At 41.4% G+C, this 24,122-nt stretch overlaps 2 protein-coding genes across 2 annotated transcripts in view; one reads left to right on the plus strand and one right to left on the minus strand.

Moving 5' to 3' along the window:
• sipa1l3 (signal-induced proliferation-associated 1 like 3) overlaps positions 1-9,017 on the minus strand; it is a 74,901-nt gene extending 65,884 nt beyond the window's left edge. The window contains exon 1 of the mRNA XM_015951439.3: positions 8,879-9,017. The gene's annotated coding sequence lies outside the window, so the exon portion shown is untranslated. The remainder of the gene's footprint in view (positions 1-8,878) is intronic.
• Positions 9,018-11,441: 2,424 nt separating this feature from the next.
• Positions 11,442-24,122, plus strand: part of map3k10 (mitogen-activated protein kinase kinase kinase 10) — a 33,718-nt gene continuing 21,037 nt past the window's right edge. Inside the window, exons 1-2 of the mRNA XM_054742671.2 lie at positions 11,442-11,817; positions 11,914-14,101. Of these exons, the coding sequence (XP_054598646.1) occupies positions 13,156-14,101 (946 nt within the window). The 5' untranslated portion in view covers positions 11,442-11,817; positions 11,914-13,155. The remainder of the gene's footprint in view (positions 11,818-11,913; positions 14,102-24,122) is intronic.

Below are 24,122 nucleotides of genomic sequence, written 5' to 3' on the forward strand. Positions count from 1 at the left end.
AGAAATGAATGATATACACTGCAAGTGTTTCAATGGATAAAAATCAGCATGAATACATAACTAACAGAAGAACAAGACACTAAAATAAACAGCATTTGAAAGCTAACATTTTTGAGCAGAGAACAAATGTGGCTAGATACATCCAAACAAAAATCAAAACACCTCTAACTGTAGTTATTGTTTTAACAGAAATCCTCTCCAGGTGCAGACTAAACCATCAGTGCTCTATCTTACCAACACCATAAACAAATTAAAATTCCAGATCGTCTCTGAGCATAACAGCCATATAAACTTGTGTGAAAATAACCCACTAAATAACCTCCATCCACCATCTGATTTGAAAATGAGCAGGAAAAAAGCTCAATTTGATACAGCATAAGAAACTGGGAGAAGAAATATTTGTGGAATGACCACATTCTATTCTCAATTAACATTAAACAATGGTCTCACAGTATGCAGTGACAGATCAAAATCTCAGTGTGTGACTGGAAAAAACCTGCTTGATGTTTGCATGAATCCTCTCATAAAAATATGAAACCTCTCAAAACAAAACATCCTGCTTTGAGAAGGGGAAACATGCAAATGTAGTGACACATTTCCTGCTGGATTATGGTCAACACAACGTTGGAAGCAGAGTGGCTCCTCTCCAGAAACAAGACTGAGTTCATAAACTATTCCAACAATCCATGAGAAAGGGAAAGACTCCAGGAGATCAGCTGCATGCTGGAGATGAACTTTGTGGCATTCTTCTGAGCTGAGGATGATTTTACTCATCTCAAGTGAACTGGTCATTTGTCTTCGTGACAGATCTTCTACACATTGTGAGGTGGCATTTTTCCCCTGATGCCTAAAATCTGATTCACAGCATTACTCATCTGAGCCACACACGCATACAGAACAAGCTCACATCCTTCCAACAGTTTGACCTCTAATCAGCAGCATTGAAGGCACAAAATGTTAGCTAAAATCCTTGTACCTTATATAATACTAACTCAATACTACATGTGGCAGTGACACTAATACAATCAATGAACAAGGAGACTAATTTACAAACATTGACATAATTATTAAGAAAAAAAAGACTAAATTGTAATTGCATCATGTCCTGTCTGCTGAGTGACCTAGACAAGCACTTTCCTATAACCTTCTCCTCGCTTTTTATGAACATACTTCTTCAGAAAATTCCCTGCACTAATTATAAGCGTAAACTGCACATCCCAAACAGTCCGGACATAATTCTTTACATTCAACGTAACATTTTTTGTTTTAATGTACAAATGTTAGCATTTAAAGTGTTTCTACTGTGTAGGCAATATAAAAAGTGAACTTATGATACGAGAGGTTTGTGAGGGCCAAGTTTGTCCTTATTTAGGTTAAAGAAAGTTAATTTACTCCTCTTGAGTTCATGAAAAACAGATGGAAACAGAATCAGCTGTTTATTTATCGTGTCATGCAGGATTTCCTGTTTGCGATACATTTCAGCCACACTAGTGTCTGACAGCGGTTTTTGTGGAAACACACACACAGAGACACACACACTCACACCACCTGTCATCCCCAAGTGTAAAAACTCTATAGGGAAGTCGGGAGAATATGAAGCAGGTGCAACAACCCACACCTCTCCTTAAATTAGCAGACAAATCCATCTTCCAAGACACGAAAACATTAATCTGGTCAAACAGACATTTCACAGACGTGTGCTAGTTGTTGATGGTGGTATTAAAGGAATGAACAAAGTAATTTTTGTATCATCAGTACCATCACCAAACTCTGATGTCACCAAAGTGTAAAACAGCATCATCAGCTTTTAAAGAGACATGACTGGCAGAGAGTGGCATTACCAGGGGAGACGTGTAATGCTGAGGACACCTAATCTTATAATATATGCATATTTAGTGCTGTTCAGGGACAAAGATGGCCTTCAGTCGGGTTCTGTAGCTACCCCCAGTAGCACTGGATTCAATGAGTGACCTCAGAAATTACTCGTGCAGTCAGATCTGGTTTCATTACAGGCAGATTTCAAAAATATGTGGGCTCTCTGCTGTTTTTCAGGTTTAAACTTTCTTCCTGACAGAGTAGTTATGTTTTTGAGAAGCAGGAGAGCTGGAGCACTCTGAGTATAAATATTTTAACATTGCAATTAACAAAAAATAACGTTTCAACATCTGATGTGTCTTCGTCAGAGTTTCATCAGACGAAGACAAATAAGGTGTTGAAATGTTAGTTTTTGTTATTTGAACCATTCAAATATTTATAATTACTTGAGTGCTCCAGCTCTCCTGCTTCTCATTCTGAATGTCCTCCAGCTGTAGAGCGCCAACCTGATTGGATGACGCACAAGAGTTTTATCTTCTGCCTTAGATCTTGTTTTATTTGTAAAATGACCTCAAATAAAAATGCTGACTGGACAGGACATCAAGCGCAGCATGTTGCAAGAGTGTCAAAATGCTTTTCAGCCAGCGTATCTCCTATAATCTTGTCAAAGGCTCAGCGTTAAGTCCAATAAATCTATTACAGTGTTTTGCGGATGGACGAGGCTTCTTCGCTAGCTCTCTCATTGTGTTGCCAACAGTGACCACAGGTAGGACACTGGCCAACCTGTGGCAAGAAAGGCAACCTCAACATCTGTGTTTATCCTCGAGCTAAAACCAACAGGCTATATTTACTCTGGTCAAACATATCCTGCAGAGAGAACTGGAGATTGGAATGATGCAGCCTGCATGAGCCCTACATCTGAAATGTTGTTTCATCCTAACAGCCAAACGGGAGCATCTGTAGAGTAGAATATGATTTCAGGTATTTAGATGCAGGACTGTTGTTCTCTGATTTAACCATTTTCAAAAGAGGAAGACAACAGATTGGTAAACAACACCTTGAGGGAATTTGACCTCTGACAGTGAGGAAATAAAAGAAGAGATCTGATGGATCAACTGCCTAACAAGCAAATGTTTTATAGCTAGCTGTACAGGAGCTCATAAAGCTGACACTCATTTCAGAAAACACAGCGTGTCCCCTTCTTTCTGTAAATCTCTGACCTATTGACATCATCAAGCATGCCTACTTATGAGTAAGACCCTCAAGGGAGGAAAATTCATCAAAGAGAGTGGGGGGAGGAACAGCAACATTGCTTATATAAAACCATTCTATCCTGTACACCTGCTCTTTGACAAATACAGGGGCGTGAGATAAATCCCCTAGACTGAATTAGTCATGCACATAAAAGCAGGTACACTTACTTTTACACCATTTAGATCACATGTTAATAAACATTATCAGAAGAGCTACTTTCACAAAATGATCATGGGAAAATCATCCAGCATTGAAAGTACAAAATTTCATAGCTGTCATTCATTCAGGTATGCGTAGATACTTTTAGTTACTACCAGATGTTACAGATACACATTAATATCACACCATTGAATTACATAAGCATTCTCTCTTACATAATTATAAAAGAAAATATTGTTTTTGTTCTCTCTGCATGGATGTTTGCCATCACGCACACAATATGTTCAAGGATGTTGTTCCGTCTGCCCTGCTAGACGAAACAAATTTTGTTTAAACACCTGTTTTGTTTCCCTGATTTGCAGTTGGTGTCTGTAGTCTTTATTATAGCTCCTCTGTCACATGTTTAAACAATTTTTTATTGATTTTAAATTTTGTTCTAATTCGTCTGATAGTAAATAATTGCATGCAGGCGTTCAGAAGCAGTAAAATCTGGCCGTCACCTAATGTTGTGTCTGAATAACAATTGATCCCAGAAAAGTAACATGGAATCAACAACTGTAATCCCTCAGCAACACTTGCTCACCACGTTAGCCAGTTAATATGACTCACCCCAACTAAGAGGAAGCTGACAGCAGGTGTTACAGCTTATTGACTAACGGTCATCTTGAGGCTAACCTGTTTTTTATCGTAACCTTATAACGACTACAAAGACATTTATGAATACGTAATAAAAATGCTTTTCTTAATATAGTTCAGTAGTATGTAATGCCCTATTCAGATAATCATGGTGACAGAAAAATCTATTTTAACAAAACATGCTCATCGCTTTCAACGCACACACACATCGGTATGGATCCTGACACACACCAGATGGTATCCATGGTCTAACAGTTTGTCCTCCCACTCTGTGACCTATCAGGAAACATTCAACGATCATAACGGATGTTGTGTGTGTGCTCCTTGTCAACTACTTCCTGTTATTATCTTTTATTTAACTAGGATGTCTTAAACGGTTCAACAGAAACCTGGCAAGAGCGTGAGCATTCTCAAATTACAAACAGCTAAACTGCTATAGAGATGTTGAAGGTAGGAAGTTGCTGGTACAATTTCCTAAAAAAAGCTGGCAATTGATTTGCTGCAAGCATGTGAGTAAGTTCTGAATAATTCTTGTCAAAAGAAGAAAAAGAACAAAGAAACAAGGAAGAAAAAAATCATTATATGAGTCATTTCTGCCAAGATATGACATGTTGATTCAAAGGAATGTTTAAAAGCAGAATCACTCAGGTAGCCCACATTCAGCTCCCTTTGAAGACGATATTCTTTGTTCTTGCAGCTGCTTGCAATGAAACACCAAAAACTATGTAGAAGAAAATATAAAATGTTCAGACTGATTGCATACTGGAAGCAACTGTTATCTGGCACCCAGTGGAGGTAGCAGCAAGTGGATGACTGGAGGCACTTCATGATACTCTGACGTGGGTCCAGAGTTGTGACACGTGTTCAAATTAACCTGGAAAAGGTGGAATCATTGTAAATAGGCTCATACATCAGAACCCATCAGGAAATTCCAAGTATATGTATGTGAGCTAGGGGTGGGCAATATAAACAATATAAGGTGGAAACGATATAAAATTGGGTAATGGTAGAGTTTTTGGCTAAATCTCAATACCGCGATATCACACATGACGTCACTAAGATGTACACCCTGCTGACACTGGGACAACAGAATGGCAGTGACTGCAAGCATGGAGTGGGCGGAGGCCTATATGCCTCATGTGGCATATATTTGCCGCATGAGGATATTTAAAAGCATGTCATTTTGACATATATAAACAGAGGAAAAATATATCGCAATATATATCATTACCGCACATGCTTCAGATTGTATCGCAATATAGATTTGACGCCATATCTCCCAGCCCTAATGTGAGCTCTTACAACACTCCCTAAGTTTTAAATGATGAAATTTCAAACACAAAAGTTATGAACTTTGGCGAAACTTAAAATGTGTAAGTTGCAGACAACACCATGAAGTAAAGCAAACCAATTCAGATTCAGTTCATGTAAAGGGATATCTACCTCTAACCCATAAAACACAGTAAGTGAATGGATCCAACTAGCATTATGAGTATGGTTGTCATGGTAACCGGTGTAGCGGTAAACCCCGGTAAAAAAGTTGACAATAATAATAACCATCTTGTTGTTAAAAAAAATTATCTCGGTGGATTACCGTGGCTGCAGTGTAGGTGCGGTGACCCTTACCAGCCACCGTATCATCTGGTGAAGTTGCCGGCGGCACATGCTCACTTTGTTGTTTACAGCCAAAATTTTCTTGAAGCTAAAGCGGAAATAATGGCCAAAGGAGGAGACGGCAGCGCTCAGGACATTTATTATCCCTCAAAGAAGACAAAGTCGGAAGTATGAACATTTTTTGGACATTTGAAGAATGCAGAGGGACAGTTGATAGAAGACGGCTATCCTGTTTGCAGCACATGCAGAAAAACGTGTCTGTGAAAGGCAGCCAAGCTTCAAATCTCATGACACATCTGCGTGACCATCAGCCACAACTCTACAGTCAACGCAAGGCACGTTAACGTTAGTGTTTTAACTAAAATGCGTGATCCAAGGATTTGGGTTGAGGGAGAATGCAACGAGTCGCTATAAAAAGCAGCCGCCCGCTACCTGCATATAAACCGTGTCGCGGACACCCCCATGTTGAAATGACGCTATGCATTACGGGGCTCCCAGGGGCAGATCAGAGTTGGTCTCTCTCCGAGAATAATTATGAATTTAACAATGATTACTGCCTGATGACATTTTCCCCACATCTGCAAAGCTCACTGGAAGGACACAAACCGAGGACAATATTTTCCTGATATAGGGTTTATTACTCAAGTAAGGGTAAAAAAAAGTATATGATTAGAAGGCTACTTGAGTACTGAGTATCATTTGATCTAAAATTTTTAAAATGATGACATCAAACAGGCAAAAAATAACAAGTTATGGGTAAATATTGGTATTTTAAAGACTAAAGGGGAAAAATGTAAACAAATAAATAACATAATTGCAAAATAACAAATTTTAGGCAAAATTTAGACAAAAACTGAGGACAATATTTTTCTGATATACAGGGTTTATTTAGTTGTCTGAAAATGTAACGTTTAAAAAATACCGAAAACCGTGATAATTTTGGTCACAATAACCGTGAGGTTAAATTTTCACACCGTGACAACCCTAATTGAGTAAAAAATAAATCCTTAAAATCACTCAGTAGTGATTCCAATTCTGATTGTGACCTAAATAATCAGACTCACTGCAAGTGAAAATAATTAGGAATATAAAGTTACCTATTTTATGACAAACCACTGCTTTACGTCTCCGCTGAAAGATGCAAGGCAGCCCCAAAGCTGATATGCAACATGCACGGTGACTGTGATGTCATTCACATCAATGGGAATTACTAAAGAATATTGTGTGCAAAACTGGCAAATGATTCCTAGGAACTGAAACAGTAGGAACCTCTCTACAAGAGCTGGTTTTCGATTCCCATTCCAAGTCTAAAATGGAACATTTAATTCCTTTATCTTACTAATTTTTTTCGCTTGCCGTTAGTAAGGTCACCAAGCAGAATTTGGATCACTACTGAGTGATTTTATGAACTATTTTTTTACTCACAATGCTAGTTGGATCCATTCACTTTTATGCTAAGCTAAACTAAATGCATACAGCCAGGTCAGGTTAAAAATTGTTTTTCCCACTTATCTAAATCTGGAAATATGTCAACAGACAATATTTCAATTTTGGGTGGAATCCCTTTAACTGTCAGTGGAAAACATTTGGATTCTTCTGATTGACATATTTGGGGGCAAAGATATTCTATAATGCTGACTTTTTACAACATAAACAATAGGCGTGTATTGGTAAGAAATTGGGACTAAATTCATTAAAAATGAGCCATCAATAATGCTATTAATTTCATATGTATGAAATATAAACACTCAAGTTACAATTAATTGTATAAACAGCCACATGATAAGTGGCCTACACTTGAATGAAAATTTACACCTGTGGAACAGTGAACCTGCTGCACCACAAACGCTTCAGTCTCGACTAAAAACAGAAGTTACTGGCTGTAAATCTGGTTTCATTCCAAATGACAATAAAATTACTGCAGCACATAAAAGTGGATTGGACATGTAGAACACAGTGGGAATCTGCTGGAAACGCTGGAGGCTCTACACCAATTGTCAGAGCTTTTAAAATGAGAAAATAGTTTAAAGCTCACAAAGAACAGAATACTGATGTGCAATATGAGCAAACACAACCACAATATGCTATGTTGTATTTGTTTTACATAGGGATTCTCTTATATTTAAAAACGTCTTAGTGTTAGAATAAATAGTTTCAATTATTTACGAAAGTATGTGGTATTAAACTATTCAATGCGGTTTGTTGCATCAATTGGGATACATCGAAATTAGATTTACATGAGGGGAATCATTTCTGAGACTATCAAGTTCGCTTTAAAGTGAACTCAAAACACAGGGATACACGACTATTGTTACACACGGATGAGCACTAAAAACACCCAAGTTAAGAGACATGAACATCACTGTCACGTTTTCCCTGATAATTATTCCATTAGTTCCAGATGGCAGGCAAACAGAGCAAATGATCCTGAGAATATGTGCAGTTGCATCCATGCGCTGCTGCTCTTACGGATCCATCATCTTAATGCTTAAGGTGTCATTTCTTGAGGGTTAGGGAGTACAGCAACAACACGGGGGGTTCACCAGAGAAAGGACACACCGAGGCATCATCTCTTCCCAGTGTGCACACTTGACTGCACAAAAGCGCCCGCGCGCGCACGCCCACACCTGCCCATGTACAATGCGCTACTAAATCCTGTTTACGGCGCACACACACACACACACACACACGTGAACGGAATTGCGTGTCCACACACGTTGGAGCTCATCCAGTCATCCTTTTTACTACCATAATTAAAACGTGTTGCACACCCTTTCGTGACAAATCAGAGTCATTTACATCAATTTTAACCACCTACCAAAACAAACCACTTCACCCTCGCTGCCTCAACATTTCTCATGTTGCTCGCACTCAAACATCAACTCAGCCAGCTCAACTTCCGACTGCGGCACAACTACTCGAAATTCAAACCTCGTCCAGGCTAACTAGCCGACTACCCCTGCTCCCCAAACAAAGCTTCCATTGTCTGGAACTTGTAGTTTTACCATTTTCTCTTGGCCCTCGCAACTGCGATTAACTCAGGTACAAAAAACTACAAATTCGAAGTCCGTGGAAGCCTCAGAGCATGCGCACGACAGCCACGCCGATTAGGAAGGCTGTTTGTATATTTTGATAGTAAATGAAAAATTGCGGGTATTTTTAAAGCTTTGTATGAAGTTGACTGAATGATTGGAGGGTCGAGGAACATAGAGGCGGCTCAGAAGGTGGGACCGAGAAACACGGCAGAGAGAAGCTGCTCTCTACATTGACTGAAGTTTGTCGGCTCAGCTGCCTCTCGGTGTTTGCTTTGCTCGCCAACGTTTAGTTCGCTCGTCACATTCCAGCTCTCCTTAGTTATAATGCAGTTCGAGCCAAACTAGTTAAAGAAACCGAACCTCACCTGACGCTGCTCCGGTGTTTCTGATACTCCGTTAACACAACTCCCCAAACGTGAAGAAAACGGCCGTCGGTCCGCCGTTAGTCAGCAGCCTGTTCATCGAGCGAGACGTCGCCAAGAATGCTCAACCGAAACCACGGTACAACTGCGCCCGCACTCCTTCAGCGCATGCGCGGCCCAGATAGCTGCGGTATAGTGATTGTAACACAGGGGCAGCACTGAGTCCCTGTTAACAAACGACAACAAAGGCTAAAACTTAGATTCTCTGTCGCAAAAATACTCAAGAAAGTGTACAAAGTACCACATTTTTGGGCACCTCAGATGTTGCAACGTGTATCTATCATCTCACCATGAAGCAGAGACTTAAAAATTAAAACTAGTTTGGCATAAAAACCTCAAACACAATGCACCAAATTAAACTGCAGTGTGACAGGTTGAATTAGATCTTGAGAAACAGAACGCAAAAATAGGATCTTGAAAGTATCCCATTTTATCTGATCTATAATTTCCAACTCAGTTTTAGGGCCAACTTGCTGTCTGCTATTGTAAAAACTCCTATAAACAACCCCTGTTTCTATACAATAATACAGAACTCCAGAATGGCACTTCAAAGTTTTAATAACTAATCTTTATGACTATGAAATTATTTTTGTAGATTTTCGGATACATGTAGTAATTTTATTGTTGTGCCTTTCTTGCTGTTCCAGCCATTTGCGTTGCTTCTATGTTTGTTTAGAGTAATTCCATTTTTTTCCTTGAGCTGGACCATATTCATTATGCCAACATGTGTATTACGTTGACTACAGCTCATAAAGGTGTTTTGGGTTACTTTTATTTACTTTACACATAGCTCAGTTGTTCATAGATGAACTCACTAACAAATTAAGTATCTTAGTTTTCAAACTTTTAATGTTATCTAATATAATTATACAGGGAGAGTTTAGGTCAAGGAAAGGAAGACACATCAAATTAGCGTTGTGCTTTATTTTTATTGATTGATTATTTTAAATGTAAAAAGAACTGACTGTAAGTGACGCTGATGTATTTATTTTCCATTCATAATAATTCTTAGGTAAACAAAAAAAAAGTTAAGTTGAGAATTTGGTCAATAGCACCACCTTGTGTTCATAACGTGTTATTGGTGCAATGGCTGACGTTTTTTGAAAATTGTTATAAAAATGCCTTGGTCTGTTTTCTTTGTTTTCTATCTAACGTATTAATTATTCTTAAAACCTTATTCTCCAGCTAGAAACAAAATGCTGTCATCCAGCTCCAAAACATCAGTGAAAACCAGTGAGAGGCTGTGATATAAAAGGAGAGATATATCCTTAGTGTGGACAATTTTGTCCTGCTGCTAATAAGTCAGGTAAATTTGCTGTTTTATTTTTAGCTCACAAAAATGTTTACATGCAACTTCAGGATAACGAGTAATGGATACATTTATCCATTACTAAACTATTTGATTTGTGTTGTGACTAGACCATTGGTGGCCATTCCGCCTGTGTTCAGTATTGTGTTATAAATTTACCCCCATATAAAGCATTTAAAGCCGCTCCTATGGTCATACGCATTCTGATCTCCAGCATCTGCGTATGAAATGGGATGGAGACATGTTGATAGATTGATGTGAATTTACTAAATTTACAAATTATAAAACATACTTGAGGCTATAAAAGCGTTGCCTTGCCATATTCATAAAGATGGTATGTTGTTTTAAGACAGCAGGTAAAAAAAATGCTTGCACATTTGTGTCTCAATGAATAAGCACCAGGGGTCAGTATAGTTTAAAAATAATATCTGCAACGGTGGCTGTTGATTTTATTTTCAAATTATAATGATTTTAATAGTAAATTAAAAAAATAGTTTATATCTTCAATAAGTATTTCAGAACTATAAGCCTATTAAGTTATTCTAGGATTTGGTATTTATGCATGTTTACCATTTTAGCTCGTAAAGTTTTGTCAGAAGCTTAAATCTGTATTGTGAAGAAAATATGAATCAAGGAAACAACGGATTGTAATGATTTGGTATTTTGGGGAAATGTATTGCTATGTTTACTATAACCTGACAAGAAAAAGGTCTGACGCCATTGTGAAGGTATGTTCTGTAAACCCTGGTGGCTGTTGAATGTTTTGATGTCCAGGAATATAATGAAAATGTTTATTTTTTCTATTTTAGACTATGTTACACTCCTGTTAAAATAATTTGTAAGTATTTTCGATATAATGACATAATAGATCTACATTCTATTCTATTCTATTCTATTCTATTCTATTCTATTCTATTCTGAAATGTAAGTTCATAATCTTTGCTTCAAACCCGCACCTACATAATAACGAGTTATCACAATGCAATTGTATGCATTGGTAATGTGAAATAAAATAAAAGTTCAGCCCTATGAAAATGGTTTTAATTCAAGCAATGCCTTAGCCTTAATACCATTGTATTAATGTTAACTGTAGTTATATCAGCTGTCAAAATGATGTAGGTCAGGAGGAGAGCTGCTAATGACTACATTACCCACAATGCAAGCGTTCATTTGGCCTGGTTCCTCCTATCTGCTCTTTGAAGCCAGTTGCGCCCAGATCTGCGCACTTGCGTTGACTGCGCAAACCTGGGTCAGCCTGCGAACTGCGCCCATTCCTATGAGTTAAAGATCAGCGGCAGTGGGAGTGCGCGCTGTAGCGTACGTGAACGGCAACCCGGTGTGTTTGGATGCAAACTGCCCACAGACTGACAGCTCGGTAGCTCGAAATGGTGCGTCTATTCGGCAGGACAAGTCTATAGGGACACGATGGAGCTCCGGACGGACAGCTGAGACGCGCGGACTGACGGGGAACGCTGTGAGCCTTTTGACCTGTCAATATATCAGGATCTTTCAGTTGGATACAAACCATTATACGTCCATGCGTCGATGTCAGCGGATATGCCTCAGTGTACAGGTTAGATTACAGCAGAAGCGAATGTTCCTTTATTAATGTAGTGTTGGAGCACGCGCTTACATAAACCACGTTATTATTGTTGTTGTTGTTGTTCAGAGGTATCATATCCATATAGAAAAAAGCGGACCTCTTCATCGCCGTTTTCGTGTCGCAACCCTCCGAGGATGCTGTTGCCGCCGTGTGACAGCCACCATCTCTGCTAAGGAAGTCGTGGACATTAAAAAACCCAACGCACAACTGACTGGTGTTGTGAAAAGGCCACGATGGGACCTCGATAAGCTGCAGGATCATGATAAATGCTGGTGCGTTTCTGTCTCCAGACACCATCAGGGATGCAGCGACCGAAGCAGGCCGCTGCGCACTGACACGGAGGCGTGTTTGTTGTGCTCTGACTTCCCTGGATGCTGGTGCCACTTTACAACCCCACTGAATACCTGCCACTCCGCCGTCGGCTTGTCCCTCTAATTCTTCAGTCTTAAAATGGACGAAGCCCCTTTTTTGACGACGACTATTCAGGGAACCGGCTCATGCGTGTAGGATTTAGACTTGCTCTTTGGGATGTGAGGATATCTCCATACTCGTTATAAATCGGCTGATATTCATGGAGATGGCTGGCGGGGGAGGTGCATCGGCTGGATGAGAAATAATGAGGACCCCCTGCACAGAAGATTTCACAGACTGTGTTTTTTATTGGCAGGAAATCATTTATTTTCCATGCTAAAATGAATGCTGTGGTTTTATAGTCATCCCAGCAACTGATAAAGCTGCCTCGGAGCATCATAGTTTATTTTAAATGGGTGGAAATCAACCACAGGAAGCCAATAATTAAGAAATGAGCTCAGATTTTGATTGCATTCACAAAACTGTAAGAGCTGGAAGCATGTAAGCAATCAATGAAAAGAAAACTCTTGGCAGCATTTGTCAAGAAACTGTAAAACTCCTTTGTGAGATCTTAAAACACCTGCTGTTTTCTACATACTTTTTACTTCTGCTTTGAGGATTTGTGTCAGCTTTGTACTTAAAATTATTTAGTGGTTTTTAGGGGACGTTTCACCATGGATCTGCACCTCATTGTTTGACTTGATGTACATCATCCCTGAATGAACTTGCCCTTTAGGAATACGTGTTATATACAGCAGTCTGTCACAGCGGTTGGAACAAATTCAGCCAGGAGATGTGGTGACGTTGGACAGCGTTTGCTGCCCCCCGGGCCACTGAGCTCTGTTTCCTCCGACTGGTGGCCGAGGAAGCTTTGTCTCAGTCGATGGGCCCTGTGTGGATTTTGTGCCTGAGTTGACGCAGGGCAGGCCCAAAGCATCAAACAGCAGTCAGGCTGCCATGAACCCATACGGCAGAGCGAGCAGCACGGCAGCCCCCCTGTCCTGCACCAGCTGCGGGGGCTGCTGCACACCACCTCCCCCTTGCCTCATTCCCCCTGGGCCCCCTTCCTCTACTACATCCTCCTCCTCCTCCTCCATGCCCCCTTGCATGACCCCTCCACCACCGATGTCTCCCGCCCCCGTCGTGCAGGTGGAAAACGGCAGCAGCTGGAACTCCTCCACCCTCTCCTCCTTCGACTCTCCAGACTCGCATCCAGGTCACAAGTGCGGTGCGAACAACCTCAACCCTTACTGGACGGCAGTCTTTGACTACGAGGCCACAACCGATGAGGAGTTGACTCTGAGATGCGGGGACCTACTCGAGGTCCTTTCCAAAGACTCCAAAGTGTCAGGGGATGAGGGCTGGTGGACAGGAAAGATCCAGGACAAGGTGGGTATCTTTCCAAGCAATTATGTCACAAGAGGTGATGCTGCCAACTACCAACAGCTAACTGCGGGAGGGCTAGTGGCAGGTGGGGTTGGAGCTTCCCCCCTGGAGATTGACTTCTCAGAACTGCTCCTGGAGGAAGTGATAGGAGCAGGAGGGTTTGGGAAGGTGTACAAAGGAGTGTGGCAGAGTGAGGAAGTAGCTGTGAAGGCTGCCAGGCAGGATCCAGATGAGGACATCAGCACCACGGCGGAGAACGTGCGGCAGGAGGCCAGGCTGTTCTGGATGCTCCGCCACACCAACATTATCGCGCTCCGTGGGGTCTGCTTGAAAGAACCCAACCTTTGTTTAGTGATGGAGTTTGCCAGAGGGGGGGCCCTGAACCGGGCCTTAGCTGGAAAGAAAGTTCCCCCGAGAGTTTTGGTGAACTGGGCCGTGCAGATTGCAACAGGGATGGAGTACTTGCACAGCCAGGCATTTGTACCCATAATCCACCGGGACCTCAAGTCCAGCAACAGTAAGTTTCAGATCTTTTTATCTTTATTTATACATCAAAGTTATGTATAGGACACTGATAGCTTCATTAAATTGAATATTTTAAATCCAAAATCACACATGAAGCAAAAATATATCAGGTAAAATAACTTAAGACATAAACAGGCTTTATAATAACACATTTGGTTGTGGTTTTAGGGGTGTGTTTTATAATCCAAACAACATTTCCTTCTGTAGAATAAAACCAGTTATGTGTTTATCTTATTGTTCATCAACTTATGATGTTGATTCGGCTAATGTTGACATTGTACTCCATTATGGGTTCTTCCGTTTCATTTGCCAACTTGAAAAATGGTGAATCTTTGTTTAACTTACTTGAGGAGTTCAATGATGAGAAGGTAAAACACCAGAGAGCACTTTCTATAGCTACAAATATTAGAAACCAAGAAGTCGTGGTCATTTCTGAAGATGTCAGAGATAGCTGCCACTCCTGATTCTCAGCCTCTTGCTGTGCGGTTCTTGAGATTGTTAATCCTGTTTGATAAAGTCTAAACAGACAAAATCCCTCATTCTTTGGGTGAGTGGCTGGGGCCTGGTGACTGACTCCAGCAGTCACTGGGCAAGAAGCTGAGGACACCTTGGACATGTTGCCAGTCCATCACAGGACCACACAGTCACACACATTATATTTAAATGTATATTTACCTTCCTGAAAAATATCTGCTTAATAAATACTTTGAAACATTATTGTCAATGTCAACAGACATTTTTTTTAGTTTACCTGTTTTATATTGAAAACCTGGTCATTTTATTGATTTGTTTAATTAATTTTGGTTAATTGTTTCATTTTAACTCTAAGCTGTGCACAAAATCAAGACTCAAGAGTTTGTTAAACTCAGTGTTCAAAAGCTGATTATGTTCAGAAATGTTGTGCATCAATTGTTGTTGTTAGTCACAGTTTAGCAAGCAAATAAGGTAGAAGCCATCTTAATATTGGGGCATCAGTAGCTCAACAGGTTGAGCGGGTTGTCCATTAATCGGAAGGTTGCAGGTTCGATCCCGGCTCCGGACAGAGAATTCTGCTGTTGTGTCCTTGGTAGTCGGAGTGACCGGTGGCGCCTGTGCTCGGCAGCCTCTCCTCTGTCAGTGCGCCCCAGGGCAGCTGTGGCTACATCGTAGCTCATCACCACCAGTGTGTGAATGTGTGTGTGAATGGATGAATGATACACTGTAGTGTAAAGCGCTTTGGAGTCCTTACTCTGAGAGGCGCTATACAAGTGCGGGTAATTTATCATTTATCATATCAGACATGAAAATTGGCCCCAAAAAATCTAAGCAGCACATTTCGTCCAGTGATCATGAACCTCTAGATACTGGTATTGAAATCGGTGATAGGAAATCCTTAACGATCGATCTCTTCTAGGGACAATCGTCTCCACGTACCCTAACATGCATGCTTTGTGTCTGTGGAAAGAACCTGGAGCACCTGGTAAAAAAAAAACATGGTAACACTTTACAATAAGTACTTAGTATTATTATATAATATTATTATATAATAGTAGTAAATTAATGTTACTTAGTGCATTAATAAACAAAAGGTCCCTATATCAATGTTCCCGTTCTAAAAGGACCGGGGTGGGGGGGTGGGGTGGGGGTGGGGGTCCATTTAGTAATGCATTACACAATATGGTTAAGCAGTTGTTAATACTTTATTAAATGTTTATTTTTTTATAATGCACGAAGTTTCTTAATAAAATGACCCATATTGTAAAGCAAATTCACTTCTGCATAGGGAGAACATGCTAACTCCACACAGAAAGGCCACAGCTGGCATTTAAACTAGAGCCTTCTGGCTGAAAAGTAACTGTTCCACTGTGCAGCCTAAGTTGACAAATGATTATAAATATCACATAAAACCAGTGACTAATACAAGTTCATTTACAATGGGATATTCCTCATAATTGGGAGATGGATAGGTGGATTGGTGCTGTATCTGCAGTGATGCAGGCGTTGTACCGATCTGTTGTGGTGAAGAGACAGCTTTGCCTTCTGGCTTAGCTCTCAATTTACGGGTCGATCTACATTCCTACCCTGTCCAACTGGGAGGAGACCTAAAGGGAAACACAGGACACACTGGAGGGACTATGCTTCTTGGCTGGCCAGGGAACACCATGGGATTCCCCCAGAGGAGCTGGTCCAAGTGGCTGAGGAGAGGGATGTCTTGGCCTCTCTGCTTAGGCTGCTGCCCCCGCGACCTGACTCTGGATAAGTGACTGAAAATGAATGGATTGATGGATATTCTTTATAATTCCTTATTCCATTTAGTTTACTATAGTCGGTCAAAGGAATTGGACCCCTGTGCCGTTCCACTCTTCCACTCAGTGATTCACACTAAATGTTCTGGACTCAGCTCTTTGTGTTCCGCTCACATTGGCTGTCTGCAGTCACCTGAGGTATGAGTTAACCGGCATTCTTCACTGTGACCGATCAGAGCAGGCTCCTTCTCGGAGGAGTCGGCTCTGATCGGTCAATTCAAAGAGCCGGCTCTTAGAGCCATTTCGTTTACGAACAACACATCACTACTAAGAACTGTAAAATAACCGTATATTGGCAACCATAGAACAGTATAATACTGTTCAGTTTTGGTACAGCACAGTGCTGTCGTATTTTATCAGTAAATAGCCGCTGTTGTAGATCATGACGGAAACTGTAGATTAGCACTTTCAAGTTGGCAACTCTAGCTGCCAGTAATTTACCGTAATTTAATGGGAAGTCTAGTGACAGTTTAATACTGTAATATTTATTTTCTGTACAGCACAGGACTGTAAAATCTTTACTGTAATTAACTGTTGATTCAGATCACAGGGGGTACTGTGGATTAACAGTTTGAAGCTGGCAGCTCTAGCTGCCAGTAGTTTATCGTAATTTAACAGGGATTTTTCTTATTTGTGTTGCCCTGCGATGGACTGGCAACCTGTCCAGGGTGTACGCCACCTGTTTGCCCAAAGACAGCTGGAGATAGGCACCAGCCCCCCGTGACCCCGTGTGGAAAATCGGGTATAGAAAATGGATGGATAGAGTTGTTGCACTAAGATCTTCATAAACAAGCAAGCAGTGAAGTATAAATATAAAATGTCATATTTTCCTCCATATCAGCTCATGCCATTTGCAGAAATCAGATTTTTTTTTCTCTCACTGGGGTGTTGAAGGCATCGACTCTGCAGGAGAAAGTTCAACCAGAACACAGCAGGGCATGTCTAAGTCCTGGAGAACAGCTCTCCCTCTGCCATCTTTTCCCTGTCATGTCTCTGCACCTCCTCCTCCTCCTCCTCCTCAAGGAGAGCAGTTCTGCTCTGCAACTCACTGTGCTATTTTTGGTCCTTTGTGCTTCTTGCTGTTTAAAGACGCAGTTGCAGTTGTTGGCGCATCAACAAAACAAACAAACAAACAAACAAAAGATAAACGACGAGTGTTTCAAAGAGCGCTTGTTTGTGTACTTACGTGCAACGCGTACATGGTGTATTCTTCCAAGTGATACTAGTGATAGGAGTGGTTATGTACACACATGGGTGGAGTGTGGAAGATGCTGACTGGAGGCTTCTGAGGTAGCAGAAGTAAACACTTGCTGCTCATCTTCTAATCGTCTACAGCTCCTCTGTCATTCATCTTCTCCTTCCTCTGTGTGCAGCTCTAACAATCTATGATCATGCCCGAATCGGAGAGCAGAGCCTTAGCAACAACACCGTGATGCTGGCTCTCCATGGCTGAGTCATACAGCTGCTGTCAGCTGGGTCCACTCGTTTAAAGCACAGTGTGTGAAAATAGTCACTCGAGACATGCAGGAATCTCTCAGGTAGGACTCTGAATGATGTATCTGGGGTCCTGATTATTATGATGTAATGACTCACCCTCTCACTGTTTGCCATAGCGTGGCGATGGCCTGCAGGGTGAAGCCTGGGAAGACAGAGTCAAAAGATTGTGAGGGAATAGATCAGGTTGTTGGGAGAAAATAAGTGAGAGAGTAGACTGATGGGAAAGAAGAGGAGAAGAAGAGCGTTGGGGGACAAATCGTGGGTTCATCTCCGTTTAGTGTTACACCTCAGTGCATTGTTCAGGTGTGCTGGTCTCAGGTGTCCCCTTCAAACCAACAACCACTTGGCATTGCTGCAAATATCAAGCAGCGCAGGCCCCCGAGCTGCTCCTCTGTCTCCCGTCTGCTGTCTTCTCAGCTCCGTAAACAATCTTAGCTCTCCAGGGAAAAAAAAATCAAATCGTTAAAATCTGACACTTCAAATGCAGTAGGTTTTCTCCTTGAAGCTTTAAAATTCTCACAACAGAAGCTGTTTATTTTTGGCTCAGTTCAGACGCGTTATTCTAAATGTATCTCTCTCAGTTTGAGAGTATTTGTGGTGGTGTGTTGAGCATCTGACTGAGGAGCAGAGATAATCTGATTACTGAGACCACTTTGCAGTGATGTCAACATCTTTGTGGACTGCTGGTTATTGCCTCTTTTGTCTGACCCTGAATCAGCCTTTATTTTCTCAAGTCATGCAGATCCAGTCTTCTTCTATAGCAAACTGAAATTTCAACCAGATTTAGAGCACTATTAATGCTCAAAAATACATTTATTAGAGGTTATTGTTGGAAAGCGAGTCAGTGATCATGAATATTGCATCTTTATCAGTTTTCAGATGTTTTTTTTGCAATACTGAGACACACAAAAAGTAAAATTTAAATAGAGTTTTACTGTAGTGGTTCATACAATAATTTTATGTGAACATTTACGTTTGACCAGGTAACAGGTTAAGTGACGACTTTGCATTTAGCCATGAAATGCAAAATGTTTGAATTTATTTGTAGTTCACTCCTATTTTATTGGTAATTTTATATTTTTAATGTCAGTAGTTTTATGAGGACTGCTTTAAATGTTCAGAAGCTCCAGAGCTCACAGACTTATGACCTCAGTCATAATAGGAGAAATGTGGTTACATGTACATTACTGAGTCAGTGCAACTATATATGGAGGGCTGCAGAATAGGTGAGTCAGCTGCAGGTAAGACAATACAGATGACTAGATTACCTGGTGAAAAGCTGCCAGACTCGTGCCGGGTCGTATCAGTGCTGGTAAACCTGCCTTCTGATCCTCTATGATCTTAATTCTCTTTATTCTTTGTTCATAAAGTATCAGGCATTAGAGCAGCTATTTCTGGTAACTCTACTGACACTGTTCAGTTCCTCCATCACCACCCACCCTGAGCTCCCTCAATACTATTTCATATTCTGAGCTGAGTAAGCTTGTTGCGAGGCAGAAGCCATCTGGCTCCCCACTTGAGGTTCTGCCGTCTCGTCTCTGGAAGGCTGCCTTTCCGTGTCTTGGCCCATCACTTGGTCAGATTATCAGTGGGAGCCTCAGCACAGGTGTGGTCCCAGCTGCTTTGAATGCAGTAGTTGTTCGGCCGACCCTGAAGAAACCTGGTGCTGATGTCTCTGTGATAGAAAAGTACAGGCCTATCTCTACCCTGCCTTTTACATCAAAACTGCTTGAGAAAGTCGTTTATCAGCAGCTGGTCTCACATTTAGCTGACTCTGATCTGTTTGAGGTTTTCCAATCAGGGTTCAGGTCTGGCCATAGCACAGAGTCAGCTCTACTGAGGGTCTTAAATGATGTCTGTCTGTCTGTCTGTCTGTCTGTCTGTCTGTCTGTCTGTCTGTCTGTCTGTCTGTCTGTCTGTCTGTCTGTCTGTCTGTCTGTCTCTAGATCAGGGTACATCTGGACCGGGCTTTCTCAGTCCTAGCACCGTCACCCTGGAACGAGCTGCCACCCTCAGTTAGGCTGTACCCGTCTCTGCCAGTCTTTAAGAGTCGCCTAAAAACCCAACTCCTCCGCTTGGCATTCCCTGAATGTGTTTGAATTTGGCCATCTTTAATGTTGATTTTATTTCCCTGTTTTCATCGGTCTCTTTATCCCTTGTTTTACTCATTTGTCTTCTACTTTAATGTTTTACGTTTTTTGCACTATTTGAATTGCTTTTATTTTCGATTTATTCATCATGTTTCACATTCATCATGTATCATGTTCAGCGCCTTGGGCTTCCCGACAGGGTCGCGGAAGGCGCTTTATAAATAAAGCTTTGATGGATTCATTATTTTGAGCTCTTTTTGGAAAGCACATTTCCATTGTAACAGTTTCCACTAAAGCTGGGCGGACACTGTGCGACTTTTTCACTCGTAGCACTCAGCTTCAGCTCAAACTGTACGACTTCCTCGCAGGGCAGATCTCACGAGTCATGTGCTCACACTGCACGACCCAGTTCTCGGATGCGACCTGACTGCTCACACTGTACGTCTGGTAGCAACACGTCGGACCTAAAAATATGCTAAAAATAGCAGTTTTTACACAACACGTCAGACTTTTCGTCTTGCCTGTTGTCCTTCGGGAGTGCTGCAGGAGGACACAGGGATTTATGGGGGTTGGACGAGGAAAATGAAATAAAGAAAGTAAATCTGTGTTTTGTGATCAGTTTAATTTGACATGAACACGACAAACACGCTTTCTTGACAATCTTTGTGAGTAAAAAAAAAATGTGTAGAAATAAAAATGAACAACGTGTGTTATTAGGGAAATAGCGGGCGAGCGGTGTTGAAGCATGATTGCGCATGCGCCGTGAGCGGTTCTGGTACTTTTTGGGTCGCAGCCGCTCGCAGCACCGCTTCAACAGTGCGATACCCTCACGAGGGACGAGCAAAATATCAAACACTTCAGAAGTCCATGCGAGTTCACGATTGCTGATCGGTAGCTGGTCACGTGGTGTTAATCGCCTCTCGTAACCCTCTGTACACTACACAACGCTCAGCGCAAAACTCGCCCCGATCTTGTGGATTCTCGCACGAGTGTAAAATCGGCTCAAAAAAGTGAAAAAGTCGCACAGTGTACGCCCGGCTTAAGACTGAATATAACTGCTAGTGTTTTTGTCACAGAAGCTACACACTCTCTAAACCCTGAGTCTGTTTGATATGACCTGCTGTTCTGACTGCTCTGTCGTCAAAGGAGGCCGGGTTTACGCAGCTAACAATCATCTGAGTAGCAGCTTGAGTATCCTGATTTCAAAATGAGACCAGGTCAATTAATTTCATAACTGTTATTGGCTCTTTTTGGTTGGATTGATGTTTTAAACTGTAGAAGCTATGACATCAGCAGCAGCTGTGTGCCGAGCCATAATGGCTACTTTACAGATAAGCGAGGCAAGAAATGGCATATAGTTGGTGTCATTAAAACAGTGGTGTGTGTGTGTGTGTGTGTGTGTGTGTTTGAATGTGAGAATGACTCGGTTGAGGAAAGGATTAGCGTGGTGGCCAGTGCTGGCAGATAATCCCTGAGACAGAGCCGGGGCCGAGACTGTGGCTAACGGAACTAAATACTGAGAATGCTGTTATCACACTGGTCCTTCAGCTCGGGGGTGGAAGTGTTCTATAAGCTTGGATATAAACAACAGCATGCATGATATGATCGGATATACGTTTTGAAGTAATTTTGTTCTGTTTTTTCCACAAAACAAGCAGGTGGTGTGCAACTGAAGTCGGTATTATGAATTATAAAACAATATTCAAGTGAAATTTTGAAAACTGACGCTGTTATTAGACAGCATCAAGGTTAGCCATCAGTTCTGTCTTACATAAAAGTTATTTCTCTTAACAGAGGCTGTTCAGGAAGCGACCTAAATTGAGTGAGATGGTCAATGTCTGTAGTTTTTCGCACAAAACACGCAGAAAGGTTAAAATGTCCATGCTTGTGATAGAAGGCAGTCCAAAAATCTACTTTTATTGGACTAATCACTTGTTAGAAGGCTTTGGCTGCAGGAAGATAAACACACTGAGTCTTGAGCCAGAAGAAGCTACCAAGCATCTCATTGATCATCGTCAGAACAGCCCCTTATGTTCCACTTCAGTATCGATTATTTTCAGTCTGGATGTTCAGTCGCTTTTGTTGCGACTGTAATTTCTCATCTTCTGTGTGCATGATGACAATGTGTGCTGTTTGCATCTGTTCTCACAGTTCTACTCTCATCACAACAATCTGATTGTTTGCATATAAGTCTGTGTGCTTATGAAGCTTGTGCAGTTAGACCCACTGTAGGTAGGACAGAGAACTCACACTCCTGCCTCCACACACTCACAACCACTGCACAGCAGCAACAATGACCCCATTCTCACACAGCAGCCCAAGACAGAGAGAGAGAGAGAGCTGGGCTTACAATGGCAGGAGTCACCGCAGGGGACTGCAATGGGTGGGGTGGGGGGATGAAGAATGGGGCAGCGAAGGACAACTGTAGGCTGTGAATAACTGAGTGGAGAGATGGACAGAGGCAAGTCAGGATGGATAGAGCAGCAGAGCAGAAATGAAGAGGTTGTAGGAAAATCCCTGGAGGCTCAACAGGGAAACAGGAACAAAGATGGGGGAGGAAGGATGAATTCAAGAAAAAGTCCAGTTTGGAGAGGAGGTCAAACCATTTTTTTTATCTGAGTGAGACGGCTACAGATTAAGGTTACTATCCCCAGTATGCTGAAGACTGAAGTCTGCACTTAAGTCCTCATTATACAGATGCAAGTTCATGTCAGAGGCACGTGTTACCATATAGAAACAAGAAGAAGTGCAGGTTTTGGTATTAAGTAATGATCAAACCACCGCCCACCTTTCATCTTTAGCTGGGAGGAGATGAAGTTTTAATAAATGTCCCATAAACAGCTGATGAAATTGAATGAAACCCTGTGATCGTTATCATTAGCTGCACATGTTAAACTGAATCATGAGAGAATTTTTGATATTCCGTGGAATTCTACCCAAAAAGAGACCAGAACAGCAACACCTACATGATTTTAGTTTGAAACCTCCATAATGAAATGTCACGGATTGTCTTTCTGTAATTGTCCAGAATATTCAGTAATAATGTAATTAGCTATCATGCTGCTGTGGGGATATAAAAAGTGAATTAAGGGCCACATCAGTGTTGTTGAAAGTTATTGAAAGCCTTGGTTATGTTCATATTTTGCAGGTTTGTTTTGTGATACTGTTATTGCAGCTCCAGTTTAGAAGACTGTGGATTCATTGTGTTTTTACACAAGAAGTCACTTTTTTATAAATATTATAAATATTTTTTTGCAGATCTAAATGTTTTTGAGACGGTCATATCTATCTATCTATCTATCTATCTATCTATCTATCTATCTATCTATCTATCTATCTATCTATCTATCTATCTATCTATCTATCTATCTATCTATCTATCTATCTATCTATCTATCTATCTATCTATCTATCTATCTATCTATCTATCTATCTATCTATCTATCTATCTATCTATCTATCTATCTATCTATCTATCTATCTATCTATCTATCTATCTATCTATCTATCTATCTATCTATCTGTGTGTGTGTGTGGTGACGGTGGCACAGGAGTTAAGTGCTCGCCCCGTAATCGGAAGGTTGCAGGTTCGAGCCCCGCTCAGTCTGTCGCTGTGTCCTTGGGCAAGACACTTAATCCATCTTGCCTGCTGGTGGTGGTCGGAGAGACCGGTGGCGCCAGTGCTCGGCAGCCTCTCCTCTGTCAGTGTTTTGTGTTTACTTGTGTTATCTTTGACTAATGGTTAAACGTGTTTGATGAGCAGAAACATTTTGTGTGACAAACATGGAAAAGAATAAGAATTCAGGAAGAGGGCAAATAGTTTTTCACACCTCTGTATGGTAACTGGCCTGTATTTTTATAGCGCTTTTTTAGTTTAGTAGTAAACACAATCAGTCATTCACCCATTCACACACACACATTCACATGGTGGGGGTGAGCTACGATGTAGCCACAGCTGCCCTGGGGCACACTGACACAGGCGAGGCTGCCGAGCCCTGGCACCGCCAGTCCCTCTGACCACCACTACCAGGCAAGGTGGGTTGTCTTGCCCAAGGACACAACTGCAGCAGTCTCTGGCAGGAGCCAGAATCGAACCTCCTTCCTTATGGCTAGTGTACAGTCTCAGGGTGCTGGATTTGGG

The sequence above is a fragment of the Nothobranchius furzeri genome, chromosome 13 (assembly GCF_043380555.1).
Source record: "Nothobranchius furzeri strain GRZ-AD chromosome 13, NfurGRZ-RIMD1, whole genome shotgun sequence".
Classification (NCBI taxonomy): domain Eukaryota; kingdom Metazoa; phylum Chordata; class Actinopteri; order Cyprinodontiformes; family Nothobranchiidae; genus Nothobranchius; species Nothobranchius furzeri.